The 16,738-nt window shown below is 44.3% G+C and overlaps 1 protein-coding gene across 1 annotated transcript; it reads right to left on the bottom strand.

Annotated features, from left to right (window-relative positions):
• Positions 1-7,510: 7,510 nt before the first annotated feature.
• MAPK6 (mitogen-activated protein kinase 6) lies at positions 7,511-16,062 on the bottom strand. The gene is made up of 5 exons (XM_042832020.1): positions 14,852-16,062; positions 13,948-14,092; positions 11,445-11,609; positions 10,513-10,714; positions 7,511-9,902 (listed from the first exon to the last, which is right to left on the bottom strand). Exons 1-5 carry the CDS (start codon positions 15,404-15,406, stop codon positions 8,804-8,806), a joined length of 2,166 nt encoding a protein of 721 aa, XP_042687954.1. The 5' UTR covers positions 15,407-16,062; the 3' UTR covers positions 7,511-8,803.
• Positions 16,063-16,738: the final 676 nt, after the last annotated feature.

Here is a 16,738-nt window from a genome sequence, read left to right as displayed (position 1 = left end):
CCAAGCTAGGGAAACAGAGGTTTGTGAATAGAGCCCTTGGAGCAGCTGGCTGTGCAGGGAAGTGTGTAGCAGTGATGGGTGCAAAGCAGTGCTAGTTCTTGGTGTACAGCTGAGCTACCCTTTCCTAAAGGATGGATGTGGCTGCATTGGAGGAACTGTCTGCACCATGTTTCACCCTGCTCAGCAGCTGCTGCAACCACAGAGCAGACGGTCGGCCTTGGTGCAATGACTGATTAAGGGAGCCCCTCCACAAGCCAGTGTCTGCATCTTCCTGTTGGCTTCTGCTCTTGAAGGAGCCATGGCTGTGTCTGTGTGGGGGCTCCCATTGGGCACCAACACATCCCAGCATTGCTGCTGCTGGCCCTGAGCTGGTGTGAGCATCGGCTGCAGCACCAGCAAGGGGTTATATAAAGCAGAAGTGGTTTATATAAGCCTATTTTATCTGCAAATCATTTATATTTAGAACACCTATTTCTGCTGGAAACCCTAAAAGCGTGTTACATAAGAGCCTGATAAATCCTTTGGCTTAGTGTTTCAGCAGAGGGAGGGAGCATTCGGTGCATGGGGCGTTCAGATTCGTTTTGTAACCAGAGCCTGAATGTGCCACCTGCAGCTGGGCTCGGGATCCTCTCTCCTCTCTCCACAGCACCTTGACTAGAGCAGAACATGTCCCTGTGCTGCTTGGTGTTACATCCACCGGACTGCAGCGGCTGGCCTTCCCCGAGCTCACTCTTGAGTGAGCCATGGGTGAACGGCACAGGGACAATGGCTGTCCCACTTCCGCAAGGCACCACGTGTTTTGCCCAGGTTCCTCGTGGTCCCACTCCCAGAGGGCGGGCAGGAGGGCACTGAACCCCGCGCCCTGTGAGCAGCAGCAGTGTCTCCCCTGTGGCACTGTCTCCCATGGGATGTGTGACCCCTCGCTCCCCATCACGGATCATGTGTCTTAAGCAAATTCTTGTCATACTTCGCTTGAGCCAGATGCTGTAAATTGGATTAATGTGGTGCTGGGAGAGATTTCTAGAGGGAAATATTTAAAACTAGCGCTAATGGGAAAGTAGCTTATGGACTGCCCAAGGGTCAGGGGGTTTCAGTGGCTGCTGGTGGGGCAAAACTTCCCACTGGGGAGCAGAGGAGTATTCGGGGCAGTGCCTGTTCCAACGCAATGGATACACAAGGCTGGGTTGGTGCCATTGCCATCACTCAGGAGCATCCCCACAGCTGGGGACACAGCAACCTGCAGCAAATGCATACTGGCACTAGCAGCTGCTGGCTGTTTGAAGGCAGGCAGCAGAGAGATACGTGATGTGGTTTTCATGTTGCTTGCACTGCAGCTCTGAAAGTAGCCTGGGAGCAGCACAAGAGAAATACCGCTCCCCTGAGGCCCTGCGCCTCATCCCGCTGCTTGGCTGTGCCTCCGTGGCCGCATCAGTTCAATAGATATGGAGCCAGGTTGATGGGTTGTAAGCAATACTTTATGGCCTTCATCTGATGAAAAAGAGGGATGGCAGTGCTGAGAGCAGGTGAAGGAGCACACCATGTAAATGGTCACAGTCTGTCGCATTTTGGGGCCCGACAAACATGAAGAATCATGTAGGTATCCGTGTGATAATTATCTACATAGAAGTAACAATCTTTCAGTAAGTGTCGATACCATATTTGCTAAGAAACTCTGTAGTATTAGCAGAAAGAATTCTGAGAGGCAGACATAATAGAAAATAAAAAACAAACCCATCTGCTTTATTAATCATGGCTTTAAAAATGTCTCTGCTAGCTATGCAGCTATTTCAAGAACTGTACTGTTTAAATCTATATCCAAACAAACACAGAAGCCACAATAAATCTGTCATTCAGTTATTCAGTTCTGTGGCTTTAAATGATGAAAAACACTAAAATTCAAGAGCAACATTAGATGGAAACGTTGTCTTTGTGCAGCTTGTAACACTGGGGATTTACCTGCTAATCCTCTCAATATCGGAACTGTTGAGTTCCTGACCCACTGATTGAGCACCTGTGGAAAGGACCCAGTCAGCCCTGGGAGCACAGGTGAAGGCAATTCAGCTGTGTGACCAGCAGGGGTGGAGCCTGGCTGCACCTCTCTCAGACCCTATTTAATGGCTGACTGCCGTAGGGAAGCATCTCTGGTTGGATTTCCTTCTTTTGTGGATTTTTCTCATGAGCACAGATCTTCAGAGATGGGTGAGTACCTTTCCTTTGTCGTTGTAACACCATTCCATTTGTGTTACTCCCTTTGCTACTGCACTCCTGTACACCTTCCCCTGTATTGACCCTTGCGGTTATAGCACTCTCCAAATGGCATCCCTAAGGAAAGGAATGGGAAAATGTCCCTTCAGTGTGGGCCTAGACGTCTGTGCTGACTTCTATTAGCCCCAGCCTGGAGGTGTGAGTGGAAACAGAGTGGCGGTCACCATGCAGGAAATGGATCCTGGCAGTATGTGTAGTATGGACACCTGTTTAGAAAGGTGCTGTGGGGATTTGTCCTTACCTTGTACCCTGGGGGGATTAAGGAGGCCATGAGTCCTCCATGCTGCCCAGCACCCGGGGCACGGCCTGAGGAGCACGGAGGAATTCATGTGCTGAGGAAGGCTGAATCTCACCAGGCCTCATCTCTGAGTGGGCAGCAGGCTGAGCGGGCAGGAGGTGACTTCCATGTCCTGAGCTGTGTCCAGCTGCAAGCGACTGCTGGCAGAATGCTCTAAGCCTGGACCAGAAGTTGTGAAAACGAGGAAAAAGGTTTAAGTCATATGGAAGACGAGCAGGACAAGACAGTCTTCTGCTGACTAAGAAACAAATTGCAAAACTAGGGGGGAAAAAAATAGCACACCAACAACCAATTCAGTGATGTTGATGTGTTTAGTGACACATCAACGTAGAACATTAACAGTAAGGGGAGATTAACCCCAATGCAAAAAATGGAGAAGGAGGAAGCCCTTCCCCTTGTCTCCTCCACAAGGCCATACTCTCAGTGGCAGTCCTTGCCTCCAGCTGACACCAACCGAAGCCACCCCTGTCCCTGCTTGAGTGAAGGACACGATAGATGGGGAGGTAGGCACAGCTGCCGTGCCACAGTACAGGAGGATCTTGGCTGGTGCCTCCATTGGACAAGAAGTGTAGAAGCAATCGATTCCTGAAGGCAGTGCACAAGTGCTTCCTGAGAGGCCCTCAAGCCCACAGGTGCCAGCGCCCTTCCATTGGGAACAATGGGAGGTTAGGGTTGTACAAGTGATCGCATTGCTTGGCTCTGAATTCAGGCCAGTCACAAGGTCCCTGTCCTGCACCCAGCATCCTTTCTCACTTCTCACTGTACATAACATTCTGGCTGGGTGACATAAAGGTTAAAAGTAAATTTGGCTGCAGTAGGACAGTGCACAGATTAGGAGAGGAATGTTATTATCCTTGTTCACTATAGAAGGACTGCTTTGCAGTCAGGATGCGATAGACAAACGCCAGCAAAAAGACAGTCACTGTGTGCAAGGGCTGACAGAAGTGCTTGCAGAACGGTGCTGGCTGTGCTGTTCAGAGGCTTATTTCCCCTGCACCAATAACCAGAAGGAACCTGAACAACAGTGTGGCTCCAGCTTCTCAGGAGCCCAGCTGCGATTCTCTGCACCCTGCGGCAGGAAGGAGCAGAGCAGGGGGTGAGGAGCTGCTGGCCCCACAGAGCTCACTGAGCTGTGCTGCAGGAGCACCTCTGAGTGCAGCGTGGGCCCTCTTATAGCCGTGTATGGGATTATATATAGCAAATCTTATTAAGTTAAAACTAAATACAATTGTCAGAATTGGCTGATTGTGACTGAGAACTCTTGATCAGAACGAAATGTTCAGTGCTATTAGAGCCCGTGTGATGACAGTGCGTTCAACATGCTCTGTCCTGGTTGTTACATAAGGGTAAACATCTCCTCTAGCTGAAGTCATTGTTAGATACACTTTAAATGATGCCTTTAATTAAAGACCGCATACAGGAGAAAAGGTACTCTTAAAAGATGGCTAGCGTCCTCATTTCTTGCTTTTTTGTTAAACAAGGGTGTTCCATTTTCCTTGGCAAGCACCACGGCACTAAACAGTCATCCTTTTACCTGGCTTACAATATAAGTTTTTTCTGTGATTTGTTTTAAAAGATAATTTAGTTGCTAGGTCACAGCTCAAGGACCATGCACGGAACTGTCCTACTTTCCTCCAGGGGTGGGCAGGGCTGTGAGCACAGCACAAACCCCCCCCACCCCAGGGTGCTTCTCAAAGCCCTGCCCTGACGATTCTCATACCGCAGGGCTTCTGCCTCTTATCCTGGAAGAACCCAACTCCACGCCTTGGGTTATCATTGTTTTCTAGCAGTAGATTTAACTCTGCATGATCCTTACAGAGCATTTCCACTTTCTTTAATCTCTGCACAGGGGATTACTCCTCCTTAATAAGCACAGTGGTCTGGCTGTACCCTCCAATTGCCAGCATGTGCAACCTCTTCAAGCAGGGCTGGCACCACTGCTGCAAGTCAAAGGAGAGAAGAACTGCACAGTCTCAGCACCTGTGTGCTGCTTTCTTGTGTAAAATGCTCCTACTCTACTGTCACAAGCTGAGGCTATATTTTTTAAGCATACTTTTGCACAAGATGTGCTTTCAGCCTGAATTTTAACTGCAGTTCCTAGGCGCTTCCCCTATTCCTGTTGCTGCACTCCAGCCCAGACCCTCCCTTATGGGAAAGGGCCAACATCCTTCCTGCTGCCCCAGCCCCATCTATACAAAGGGAAGGGGCTATGCCAAAGCTCAGCAGCACACACAGTGTCCTTTTTCTAACAAATCTGCAGCTGCCAGAGAAGCAGAAATGGAAACATTATGGAAAAAGTTCCTGGAGTTTGACAGAAGATGCAGTTTTATTGTATAGCTAATTAGCTACTTCAGGAATGGCTCTGATGGGAAGAACTAGGAAAGAAGTAAATACTGTTGCCCTTAAAGCATGCTGCAACAGAGGCTTGGTCTACATGTTTCCAAATACCTTGTAGCAGTTACCTGGTCTTGCTCCTGAAATCTCTTTATTGTGGAACACTGGTAGGCTTCTCTGCTGCTGCAGGTTGCCAGTGACATGAAGGCACTGCATGCAGGTGCACTGTTCTTTCCACTTCGATAACAAGTCCAAAAACTTAACTGCTGCCCACTTGCATTCTGAAATTGAATCATATAGCAAAAGGAAAACTAGACAGAATGTGGGCCCCATACTTAATGAAAGAGGGGGGGAGGGGGGGTTCTGGTAATGGGGGATGTTGAGAAGGCAGAGATACTGAATGCCTTCTTTACTTCTGTCTTCAGCGAAAAGGCTCTGCTTCAGGTTTCCCACACCCTGGAGGTTAGTGAGAGGGTCTGGGGAATGGGAGACTTCCCTTCAGTCAGGGAAGAGGAGGTGTGTGAGCGCCTAGGCAGTAATAAGGTCCACAAGTGTTTGGGACCTGATGGGGTGCATCCACGTGTGCTGAGGGAGCTGGCGGAGGTCATTGCCGGACCGCTCTCCATCATTTCTGGGAGGTCTTGGATAACAAGGGAGGTCCCTAAGACTGGAGGATAGCCAATGTCACTCCGGTCTTCAAAAAGGGCAAGAAGGAAGACCTGGGTAATTATAGGCCAGTCAGCCTCACCTCTCTCCCTGGAAAGGTGATGGAACAGCTGGTGCTGGATGCCATCTCCAGACAACTGGAAGAAAAGGAGGTTATCAGGAGTAGTCAGCATGGATTCACCAAGAGGAGGTCGTGCTCGACCAACCTGGTGGCCTTCTATGATGTTGTCACGTGCTGGGTGGATGGGGGGAGAGCAGTGGATGTAATCTACCTTGATTTTAGAAAGGCATTTGATACTGCCTCCCACGACATCCTTATAACAAAGCTGAGGAACTGTGGGATAGATGAGAAGACAGTGAGGTGGGTTGAGAACTGGCTGACTGGCAGAGCGCAGAGGGTCGTTGTTGGTGGTGCAGAGTCTGGCTGGAGACCTGTAACCAGTGGTGTCCCCCAGGGTCTGTGCTGGGTCCGGTCTTGTTCAACATCTTCATCAATGACCTTGATGAGGGGATAGTGGCCACCCTCAGCAAGTTTGCTGATGATACGAAGTTGGGAGGATTGGCTGACACACCTGAAGGCCGTGCTGCCATTCAGCGAGACCTGGACAGGCTGGAGAACTGGGCAGTAAGAAACCAGATGAGGTTTAACAAAAGCAAGTGTAGAGTCTTACACCTAGGGAGGAATAATTGCATGCACCAATACAGGCTGGGGGATGAGCTGCTGGAGAGGAGCTCTGCAGAGAGGGATCTGGGTGTCCTGGTGGATGACAGCTTGGCCATGAGCCAGCAGTGTGCCCTTGTGGCCAAAAAGGCCAATGGCATCCTGGGGTGCATTAAAGAGAGCATAGCCAGGTTGAGGGAGGTGATCCTCCCCCTCTACTCTGCCCTGGTAAGACCTCATCTGGAGCACTGTGTCCAGTTCTGGGCTCCCCAGTACAGAAAAGACAGGGATTTCTTGGAAAGAGTCCAGCAGAGGGCCACGAAGATGGTGAAGGGCCTGGAGCATCTCTCCTATGAGGAAAGGCTGAGTGAACTGGGTCTGTTCAGCCTCGAGGAAAGAAGACTGAGAGGGGACCTGATCCAGGTTTATAAATATCTGAGGTGTGGGGGCCATAGTGGTGAGGCCAGTCTCCTTTCAGTGGTACAAGGAGACAGGACAAGGGGAAACGGACATAAGCTACAGCATAGGAATGTGCGCAAGAACTTCTTTACAGGGAGGTGACGGAGCACTGGAACAGGCTGCCAGGGAGGTGGTGGAGTCTCCTGCTCTGGAGATGTTCAAGACCTGCCTGGATGCAGACCTGTGCGACCTGCTGTAGGGAACCTGCTTTGGCAGGGGGGTTGGACTCAATGGTCTCTGGAGGTCCCTTCCAACCCCTACGATTCTGTGATTCAACAGGTACACAGCTATCAGCATAACCAGTTAGTTACACACTCAGGCTGTAATCACAGATGTACCCCTGCACAACATCCCTTACGCTCAGGCTGTACACAGTTGTAGAAGCACACAGAATCATAGAATGGCCTGCTTGAAAAGAACCACAACGATCATTCAGTTTCAACCCGCCTGCTGTGTGCAGGGTCACAAACCACCAGACCACGCTGCCCAGAGCCACATCCAGTCTGACCTTGAATGCCTCCAGGGATGGGGCATCCTCAGCCTTCTTGGGAACCTGTTCTGGGGCATCACCACCCTTTGAGTCATTTCTCCTGATATCTAACCTAAACCTCCCGTCTCACTTTAAAACCACTTCTCCTTGTCCTATCCCTCTACCATATCCCCCTACCATATCCCTTGTCCTGTCCCATCTCTGGAGCCTGCCCTCCACAAGACAGGCTTCTACTCTCCCTGAGCTCCTTGCAGCACAGCACCCAGCAGCACGCCTGCCCTCACAGCACAGCCAGTGGTGTTTATTTCTCTTTGTATAAAGCACCAGGAAACAACAGTCATTTTTTGCTGGCCATGTTTTTATTTGTCTTTCATTTTAAACAGGGGAGCCAATGATACATCCAGTATTTAATTAAAAAAAAAAAAATCAGAAGGGAAAACAAATTTTCAGAAGACTGAGATGCTACATGCTATATTTAACCTAATTTTAATTCATGCTTGCTTTGGGGGGAAGGGAAGGGGGGCAGGAATCATTCAGTAAAAACATACAGTAAAAACAAAATGTCTCACCATATAGAACTTTAACCTACAGTAATGTTGTACCTTAATTATTTCCATGCACACAACTAACATTACAAAATTTTTTAGAAATGAACACAATTAAGACTTCTAGGAGCATTTTATAATAAAGCGATTCCTAATTTCTTTTGTAGAGATCAAGCACCTCCAATTACAAATTCCTATACACAGTGAGTGCTTTACTTGAAATGAAAACTAGAAAAAAATGTATTGGATAGCCTCAGAATAAGCCGATGTTAATATATATCCAGCTATGTAGGCAATAAAACCATAGTGCTAAACAAAAACTTTTATCTGAAACGTAACTCAAAAATTAAGTTGACTTTCTATAATTACAGAAATATACTTATTTGCTAAAATAAATAAAAGTGCTGCATATTAACACTTCACTATAAAGAATGCATACCAGAACATTTATAAATATTGAATGGGCTTCAGTAAGAATAGCTACTACAATAATGCTGGCTAAATAGAAGTGCATAATGAGAAGCACTATGGGTGGTTAATGTTTTGCCACATACTGCTGTTACCTTGAGGTAGATAACACATGCGTACCAAATTCTGCATTCGTTTCAGTTGCTGCTGGTATCATGTGTCTAAGAAATGTGTACAGTATGAAAGACTCGGAACGACGCATGGATGAAAAAAACCTTTTGGGAAAAATAGATATTCTCATGCAGTTATGTACAGTCTCACTGTGTAAATTTCAAGGCAAGTTTCTTTTTTCTGCAAAACATGGACACTGTTTTACTGAGAGAATGGTTTTGTTTTGTTTTTTTTTACTTGGTTTAGTGCATTTTTTGTTACCTCCTGCATTTTGCATTATTTTGCTCTATTCTTTAATTTTGTGTGCAAACAACATGCCAGTTTAAAAACAAAACTAACTTATGTATAGAAAGTAATTCTGGATTGTAAAAACAATGGTAAACAGAAAGCTAATGAAATCCATACCAAAATTACACCGTCTGATTCAAGTAAAAAAATTACTTACACTAGTAATAAAAAAAGACAAACACAGCTCATGAATATAAAAGAAATGTCTGCTGAGTGTTTTAATTTAGATGTTTCAGAATGCTGCTGTACGTTTTGTGGGGAATCTGGGGAGATGATTTCATAGCAGAAGGCGTTAGCGTGGCCTGTATGGATTTCAGTGGCGAACCAACAGGGCTATGAAACTGAGGAATACCTATAGCCTCAAGCTGCTTGTTGAAGAGGAGTTCTCCACTGTTACTGAGAAAGCCCTCTCCTCTCTCCTTCTCCCCCAGCTTCCCCTCTTCTACTGGCTCAGGTTCTAGCATTTCAGCATCTTCTTTCTTACTAAAAAATTTGTCCAAATAACTGGTGTAAGTATTTTCTTTTTCAGCTTGTTCATCTTTCCTCACCTCACAACAGAACTGGTCTATGAGGAAGCACTCCTCCCCGTTACTTACAAACTGGCTGTCCCAAGAAGTTTGGTACAGAGCTCCTAGCTGTGCCAAGTTAGCCATTCCCTTCTCCTGCTTCTCTCTGCTTACCGACTTCGATATTAATCCTTTCGACTCCATCTGAGACACTGAGCTATTCAAGTCATTTAATTTATCAACATCAGTAGGCTCGTGTTGTAAACTAAGCTGAATGGTTTCTGCTATGAACGAATCAAAGTCAAATCCTTGATTCTTCTCCCTTTCTTTTTCAACAAGTTGCTGTGATGCTTCCTCAAGCGCTATCTGGGCTTTCACCAATCCATTCTTTTCACATTTAGACTTGCCTTTCTTATCAGACTTTTCTTTGCTCTGTTCCTTCCAGTTTGACAGATCTATAATAAGCTTGGGCTCATAGTAATGGTTAACTTCACTGTCTCGCCAAACTAAATTATCTAGGTATGAAGATGACCTCATTTTGTAATTACAAGTGTGACTACATTCCAGATCACAGTATTTGTTTTCATGGTGATCTGAATACTGCCAGCAAGGCTCAGTAGAGAAGTGGGTGTCAAAAGCAGGATCCTCCAGATACTTTTCACGATCTCCATCCAAATATTTGCGAGGATCTACTTGCACTTCTTCCTCATCAGTAACATCAGAAAGAGCCCTTGGATCACGCTGAACTTCATCAGCTTCATAGTTATTATGAATAGGCCAGTCATGGTCTGAAAACTGACTTTCATGGTATCTGCAAAACAATTTCCTAAGCGTTAGCAGCTACGAACAGTCTTCTAGCTCCCAAGACAGAGACAGTTACATTTAGCAATTCCCTCACAGAATAACGACAATTCAACATAGATGACAGAAGTTTTTCATTAATCAAATCAGGTACCTCTTCCAGGTTGTTTGTTGTTTTGCTTTTTTTTTTTTTTAATTTAATCTGGCATAAAGCAATCCTCATATGCACATCTGAAAGATTCAAATCCAGAATTATGTACAACAGCTCACTCCATCTACAGAGCTCTCTGTAAAGTTTAACACACTTCAAATACTGCTACTGTCATTCTCTTTATTGCTGTAGGCATCGAGCATTGGACAAGAGCAATCTACACAAAAACATGGAGGGGAGGGAAAAGAAACTAAACAGTAATGGAAAGATTAAATTTTAGATTTTAGATCCCCAAACATATCTCAGGAATATATAAGCATACCATACCCACGTCAGTCTTATGAGTCATAAGCCCAGTGATTCTTTCTTAAGAAACAAGTAGAAAAGGAAACAAAGCCCAGGAAGCAACATGACTTCAAATAGGAAACAATTCAGTCATGCTACACGCCACAGTAAGCAACAAATTTACCTTTCCCAATTATAAATATGGCTGTGACTTTCATCCATCAGCAGAATATCATCAACCTCATCTTCAATGTGAAAAGGATGACTTGAAATAGGCTCATCCGTTGGAAAGGAATAAATGCTCATGTAAGGATGGGACAAAGCTTCTTCTGCTGTCAATCGATCCATGGGACTAAATGTCAAAATTTGCTCCAGAAAGTCCAGTGCTGCAGAGTAGAAGGTATTTAAAAGGAGAAAAATGACATTTCAGACATCTAGAATTGAAGATCACAGCATAATGCTCAGCTCTGGAGGTGCGCATCTGCTTAGAAAGTGTAGCTCCCCAGCTGTGAGGTATCTATTTACTAGCACTTTACTGCCAAAAAAATACCCCAAACCACCATTTGGCAACCATAGTAAACAGAAGAGGTCAAACCTAGGAGCTACAATAAATTAGCCTAAAACAGGAAAAAAGAAATACTACAAGACAGAATGCTTCAAATGGAATCAGTACCCACCAACTGTCATGAAACACTGCTGTCAGTAACTAAGATTCAACACAGACTGTTTTGGGGACTTAAAAAAAACAAACAAACAAACAAAAAAAACCAACAAACAAACCAACATTCACAAGAGTTGTTTTAAACTGACTCAATCCCAACATTCCTTTATATTTAGAATGCTACTGTCTCAAAATAGAGCAGCTTTGTCAGTCTCCCAGCATTAGCAGGTCCAGCACAGATGCATAATTCTACTCCCAACATGACCAAGTAGCTATCATGTAATCAAGCTGTGGTGGTGTTCTTATTTTATTACAATAGACGACACTTCTTCAGACAACACAGATTCTTCCAACTGAAACTTCCACAGAACACTTACAGACGTGCACTGCTATGTTGATCACCACTGTTCCATGATTTTTTTAATGGTAAGAAATATTTCTTTGGAATTACTTACCTTCAGGACTGATGCCTGGAAGCAACTGAGTTAAAGGTTTGTGTGGCTCAGTCATATCATTTCTAATGTAAACTGGAATTACATTGAGAAGCTCCTGACGGTCCTCCTCATGTACGACAGGAATTGATTCTAGAATCAACTGCATCTGTTCAAGTTCATGTGCACCTAAAGACCAAGAGAAGACACACGCTGTCACTTCTACTTCAAGCACTTCCATCTCTGTATACAGGGTTATTGCATGCCAGTGCTTCCCTCCTTTCCCAAGGAGCTCAGGGCCATCAGAGATACTGACACGTCACAATAAATAAACAGGCTGCATCATCTCAACATCTCCATGCTATCGGTTCACTTCAGCAGTCTGCACGGCAGCCTGCACTGGACACCCTGCCAAGCATTTACCGGGTTGAGCAAAGAAATGCTAAAGCCAAATCACTGAAGAGAAAGCAACTGAGCCCTACATTCCCAGCTGAGTCAGGACTGCTTCACATCAGCACACTACAAATCCCTAATACAGTCTATCAGACTGCCCATAGTTTGCTGCAAATAGAATTCTGCTCTACTATCACTCCATATCCAATCCACGCTAAGATTAATCAGCTTTATTCATTCCACTCTAGGTGAAATTAACATTCTAAAAGATTTATTAAGAAAAAAAAATAAAAACCAATGTTATTTGAAACAGCTATTGGACTCCTCTGCCATTGCATCTCCCCCTCTCCCCAGGTGTTCTGGGATTTCAAAGCCCATTCTTCTTCCTGTTCCCTTTAGCCTTCCAGAAAGATGCCGAGGGGATGATTCAGACGCAGGGAGGAAGTTACAGGCTGACCAAAACAAGCCCTCCAAACAACTCTGCAAAATAACTTGATTCAGAGTCTCAGGACAGGTTAAGTGAAATATTTCCAAACGTGTTCACTTTCCAAATGCACGACTTTAACAAGTCCACTGTTCTTCAAATCGGAAAACAAAGGCAGTGCTAAATTAATCCGAAGGGCACAGCTGCATCTAAATAACTTTTTTTTTAATGTGTCTATGCAATGCAACGGGGGTACATAAGTGAGTCTGGAAATGTAAGATTTTGGTTATTAAGACCAAGTTAAAAAAAAAAACCTAAATCACTGTAACTTTGGCAAGTATTAATGCAATTCAAGGGAAAAAAAAACAAAACAAACAACCAAAATGCTACTGGTGTCATCACACAGCAACTGCAATCCATCTATGCCAGTGCCAAAACACAGACTTTCTCCCATGTTTCTCTATTTTTCAGTAGGAGTGCTTGGGGCAAAGCAATCCAATACATCTCTTCTCAGTTGAGCATTTATTACACTGGGAACATTTCTCCAGTAAATTATTAGCTCAGTTAGCAACTCAGTGCAATCTAAGAAAATCCTCTCTGCATATTATCCACTGACTTCTGTAACATTATGATTTCAGGGCGACAGTATTCCTTTAATAGTACTTAATGAGAAAATGCTTCCACTTTCTTTATTTTGGTGTATAAAGGTAAGAATTACTGCAGAGGTTTTAGTCCACATGCATCAGGAGGAATGTGACTTTTGAATCACGAGCTCAAATCTTTGAGGGTTTTATCTACACAGCCCCAGTAAGCTGGGCCAACAGGAGCCAACTGCAACACAACAGCTGCTGCTGAAGGCCCAAAAGCCACACAGAAACCAGCATTTCAGGGGACTGCTCTAGACGGGCTCCTCTGCTCCATGGACTGGATGCCCATCAGCAGGGGGAGCACACCAAGTCATCTCAACAGTGCAAAAAGCAGTTCAGGTTGATCTGAGTCCAGTTTGTGCACTGAGCTAAAAATCAACACTGCGGTCAGGAAGGCTACCCAGAGATTGGCCTCAGGAAAGCACTCCTCATCCTAACTGCAGCACCCCACGAGGCTGGAGCACTGCTTCCTATTCTACCAGAAACATCAGCAGGTTACATGTCTCCTTGGGACGCTACACTGCATTTCAAAATCCTCGAGTCCTGCTGATACCACTGAAACACGAGAACATCTGAAGATTATCACAGCTGGCAACTTCCTCAGGTCAAAATTGTGTACAGTGAAACAGAAAAAAAGAGGAGGAAGGGGAAACGGTCTACTCTTCCACCATCTAAAATATAAAGAAGCAAGATGCAATTAGATTGACTAAATTAAGAAATACTTATGAATGCAATACTTGGACCTCTCATAACCTTTAACACCCCTGGAAACATCAATTCACAGAACACATATTTAGAACACTTCTTACACAGCCAGTAAACAGAGCTCAACCAAATCACAGGAAGATTAACCACGCGTGTGCTCACTAAGTTAAATTCTGCTATTTATTGAAACACACAACTAAGACACACAAACACATCGATTTATAGCATAACTGTATAATCATTATCCTGACAGTCGGAGAGAACTGATACTAACCAGGAAAACAAACCCTTCCTTAGGAATACCATCAGGCAACACCATTCCTTTTAGGAACACAGACAATATTTTTCTTCTACTCACCTGCAAAGAGGGTTTTCCCAGTCAGCATTTCAGCAAAGATGCAACCTGCAGCCCACATGTCAATGGCTTTAGTGTAGTTGTTAGGAGAAAGTAAAAGCCGGGGTGATCTGTACCATTTAGTAACCAATCCTTCAGAAAGATGGCCCTAACAAATACATGAAAACAGACAAACAAAATGCTTACTTACATTTTTTTGAGAACTGTGTTTTTAATTACTTTTTTTCCTTATGTTTTAATGCAACACTTGAAGACTGTGGTCTTAGGAGTAGTTCTAAGTCGTGCACTACCTTTCAAAACGGAACAGCACTGTCCTTATGAATAAACAGTAACAACAGACAAGCGTGATTCTACTTATTAGTCAGACACTACAATAAAACTTCATAATTCCCAGGTGCCAAATAAATGCAGACAAAATAATTAGCTCTCTGAGGAGACATCACCTGTACCAGGAACGCAGCATCTCTGAATAAATCCCAGGAAATGGCCACACTCATACACTATGCATGTACCATTCATAGCCTTATCTAAGGCTTACTCACTTATGCCTCTACACAATGCTCTTGAAAAATCCCAAGTTCGGTATTCACGGTTAAAAATAACCTGCTTTTTCTGAACACATCTAATTATGCTTTATTTTATGCTACAGTAATTGTTAATTGCCCCTATTTGAGATAAAAGACGTCACCTAGAGACCCGTTTCGTTTGATTTGCAAGTATTTCATTTCTACCGTGTTCGACCCCTAATCTGATATCCCACTGCTAAGAAGCTTTCTACAGACTGCATTTTACTCTAAGCACCTTGACAAGAACCAGCAATTTTATTTAATTCTGCAAGAAGGAAGATACTATTTTAAGGAGGCACGGTTGTCAGCGTATCACTTAAGTATTTCCACTCTTCACACACCTTGTGGGAATAATGAGGATCCATGATTCGTGCAAGACCGAAGTCCCCAATCTTCAGCACCAAGTCTTCGGTATTAATGAAAAGGTTAGCTGGTTTGAGATCTCTATGCAGAACATTTGCAGAGTGGATGTACTTGAGCCCACGTAGCAGCTGGTACATGAAAAGTCTGGCATGATCTTCCAGTAAAGGGCCTTGCTCTAGCAGATTAGCCAGATCCGTCTCCATGTATTCCTGGACAATGTAAACACAGTTCAGCTCTGTCAGGGAGCCCACATCATCTGTTAGCTGGCTTCCACTAGGACCAAGAATTTCAAATACTTTGACAATGTTATCGTGGTCAAGTCTTCTAATGATTTTGATCTCACGTAGAGCATGTTTAACACTCTGGGGATCCGTAAGGACAATTTTCTTGACAGCCACTCTCTTGTCACAGTCATTGTCGACAGCAGAAAAAACTAAGCCATTTCCACCACAGCCCAGTGGTTTTAAGTCCATATACCGAGAGCCCAGATCAAAACCATGAATGTTCATGAGACTTTCAAATTTTTCTGCCATTTTTAAATTCTTTACGTTTTCTTTTTCCTCAAACTACTAAGCTTCTGTAAACACGCGGAGACACTTCCACTGGTATCTGAAGGAAAGGTCTTACGGAAAGGGAGAAGAAACACTTGGCTTCGACTGCAAGATGGTTTCTTGACACTCTCATTTCATTATGAGCCAGCCAGGCCTGTTGTGTCCCCTTGAATTTAGAGCCCGTCAGCTCTAGAACTCAAACCGAGCATAAGATAGAAAGATTGCAGCATTCATAGTTCAAGAAAGGTGCAGCATTTCTGCAGACATTAAAGAAAATACTCACAAGAAACTCAAACGGAATGAAATGACATACTATGCACTCAGCTCTACTGTGCTAAACTGGTTAACATTTAACAAAAATGTGAATAAATATGCACATAATAGGCTTCTATTAACATCCTCCTCCTCACAGTGCAGATACATTCAGTGTTGGACTGGTCCTGAGCAGCGTCATTCTATGGTGCTGGTAAGCACTATTTTTTTCTTCTTCCTCCTTTTTCCTCTCCTTTGTTTACAGTCTGGTTAAACAGGAAACTGGCAGCTCTTGATTTACAAAAGATGCTTTCTGTTAATGATCAGGTGGCTCCAGCTCACCACAATCACAATCAAAGCTACCATCCATCTTACTCTGTGGCAACCTGAAAAGAAGACAAAAGGAGATCAGTATTCCAGCACGTACAGAAGTCCTCTTCCTCTCCCAGCTCCTAAAGTTGTCACTGATATACAGCTTAGTGTTCACTCACAAAACGCCAGGTCACCACAGAAGCTGAACTACAAGTGACATATTCTTTTCATACTGCTTGCAGAAAGAAATCGACAATAATCACCAGAGCATCACTTCTAAACACGCGTTGTGAAAGTCTTATATATATAACCTAGCGAGAACATAAGGCACATAAACGAAACATCTTCCAGAGTTTAAGCAGCACCACACCGGACCTGGAATTCTCCACGACAGCCATTAGACACAAGTCAGCAACAATAACATCCTGTACCTCAGCCACCAAGTTTGGAAGTCATTCTTTCCACTCTATTTTTACTCAAAGCCAGAACTGGGCATTTAACTATTTTGCCATCAGACATAACTGAGTACTGTTCACAAAAAGGGTAAAGGATAAACTCCCAAGAGTGACTGAGTTCCAGAATACATCACACACATCCACTGCCTTAAATCCTTGTGACTTTGCACGAAGCTTACTCAGAGCCCTGTTTTACCCCTCCAGATTGATTCTTGCAAGAATCACAAGGACACCTCTCCTAGATATTACATAAATAACAGTTTACCAGCTACCTCCACATTTAGTCATGCTAGAT

Source organism: Centrocercus urophasianus, unplaced genomic scaffold, assembly GCF_019232065.1.
Source record: "Centrocercus urophasianus isolate 14NV4802_14NV808 unplaced genomic scaffold, USGS_Curo_1.0 seq_1048, whole genome shotgun sequence".
Classification (NCBI taxonomy): Eukaryota; Metazoa; Chordata; class Aves; order Galliformes; family Phasianidae; genus Centrocercus; species Centrocercus urophasianus.
This window is presented reverse-complemented; position numbering and strand designations above follow the sequence as displayed.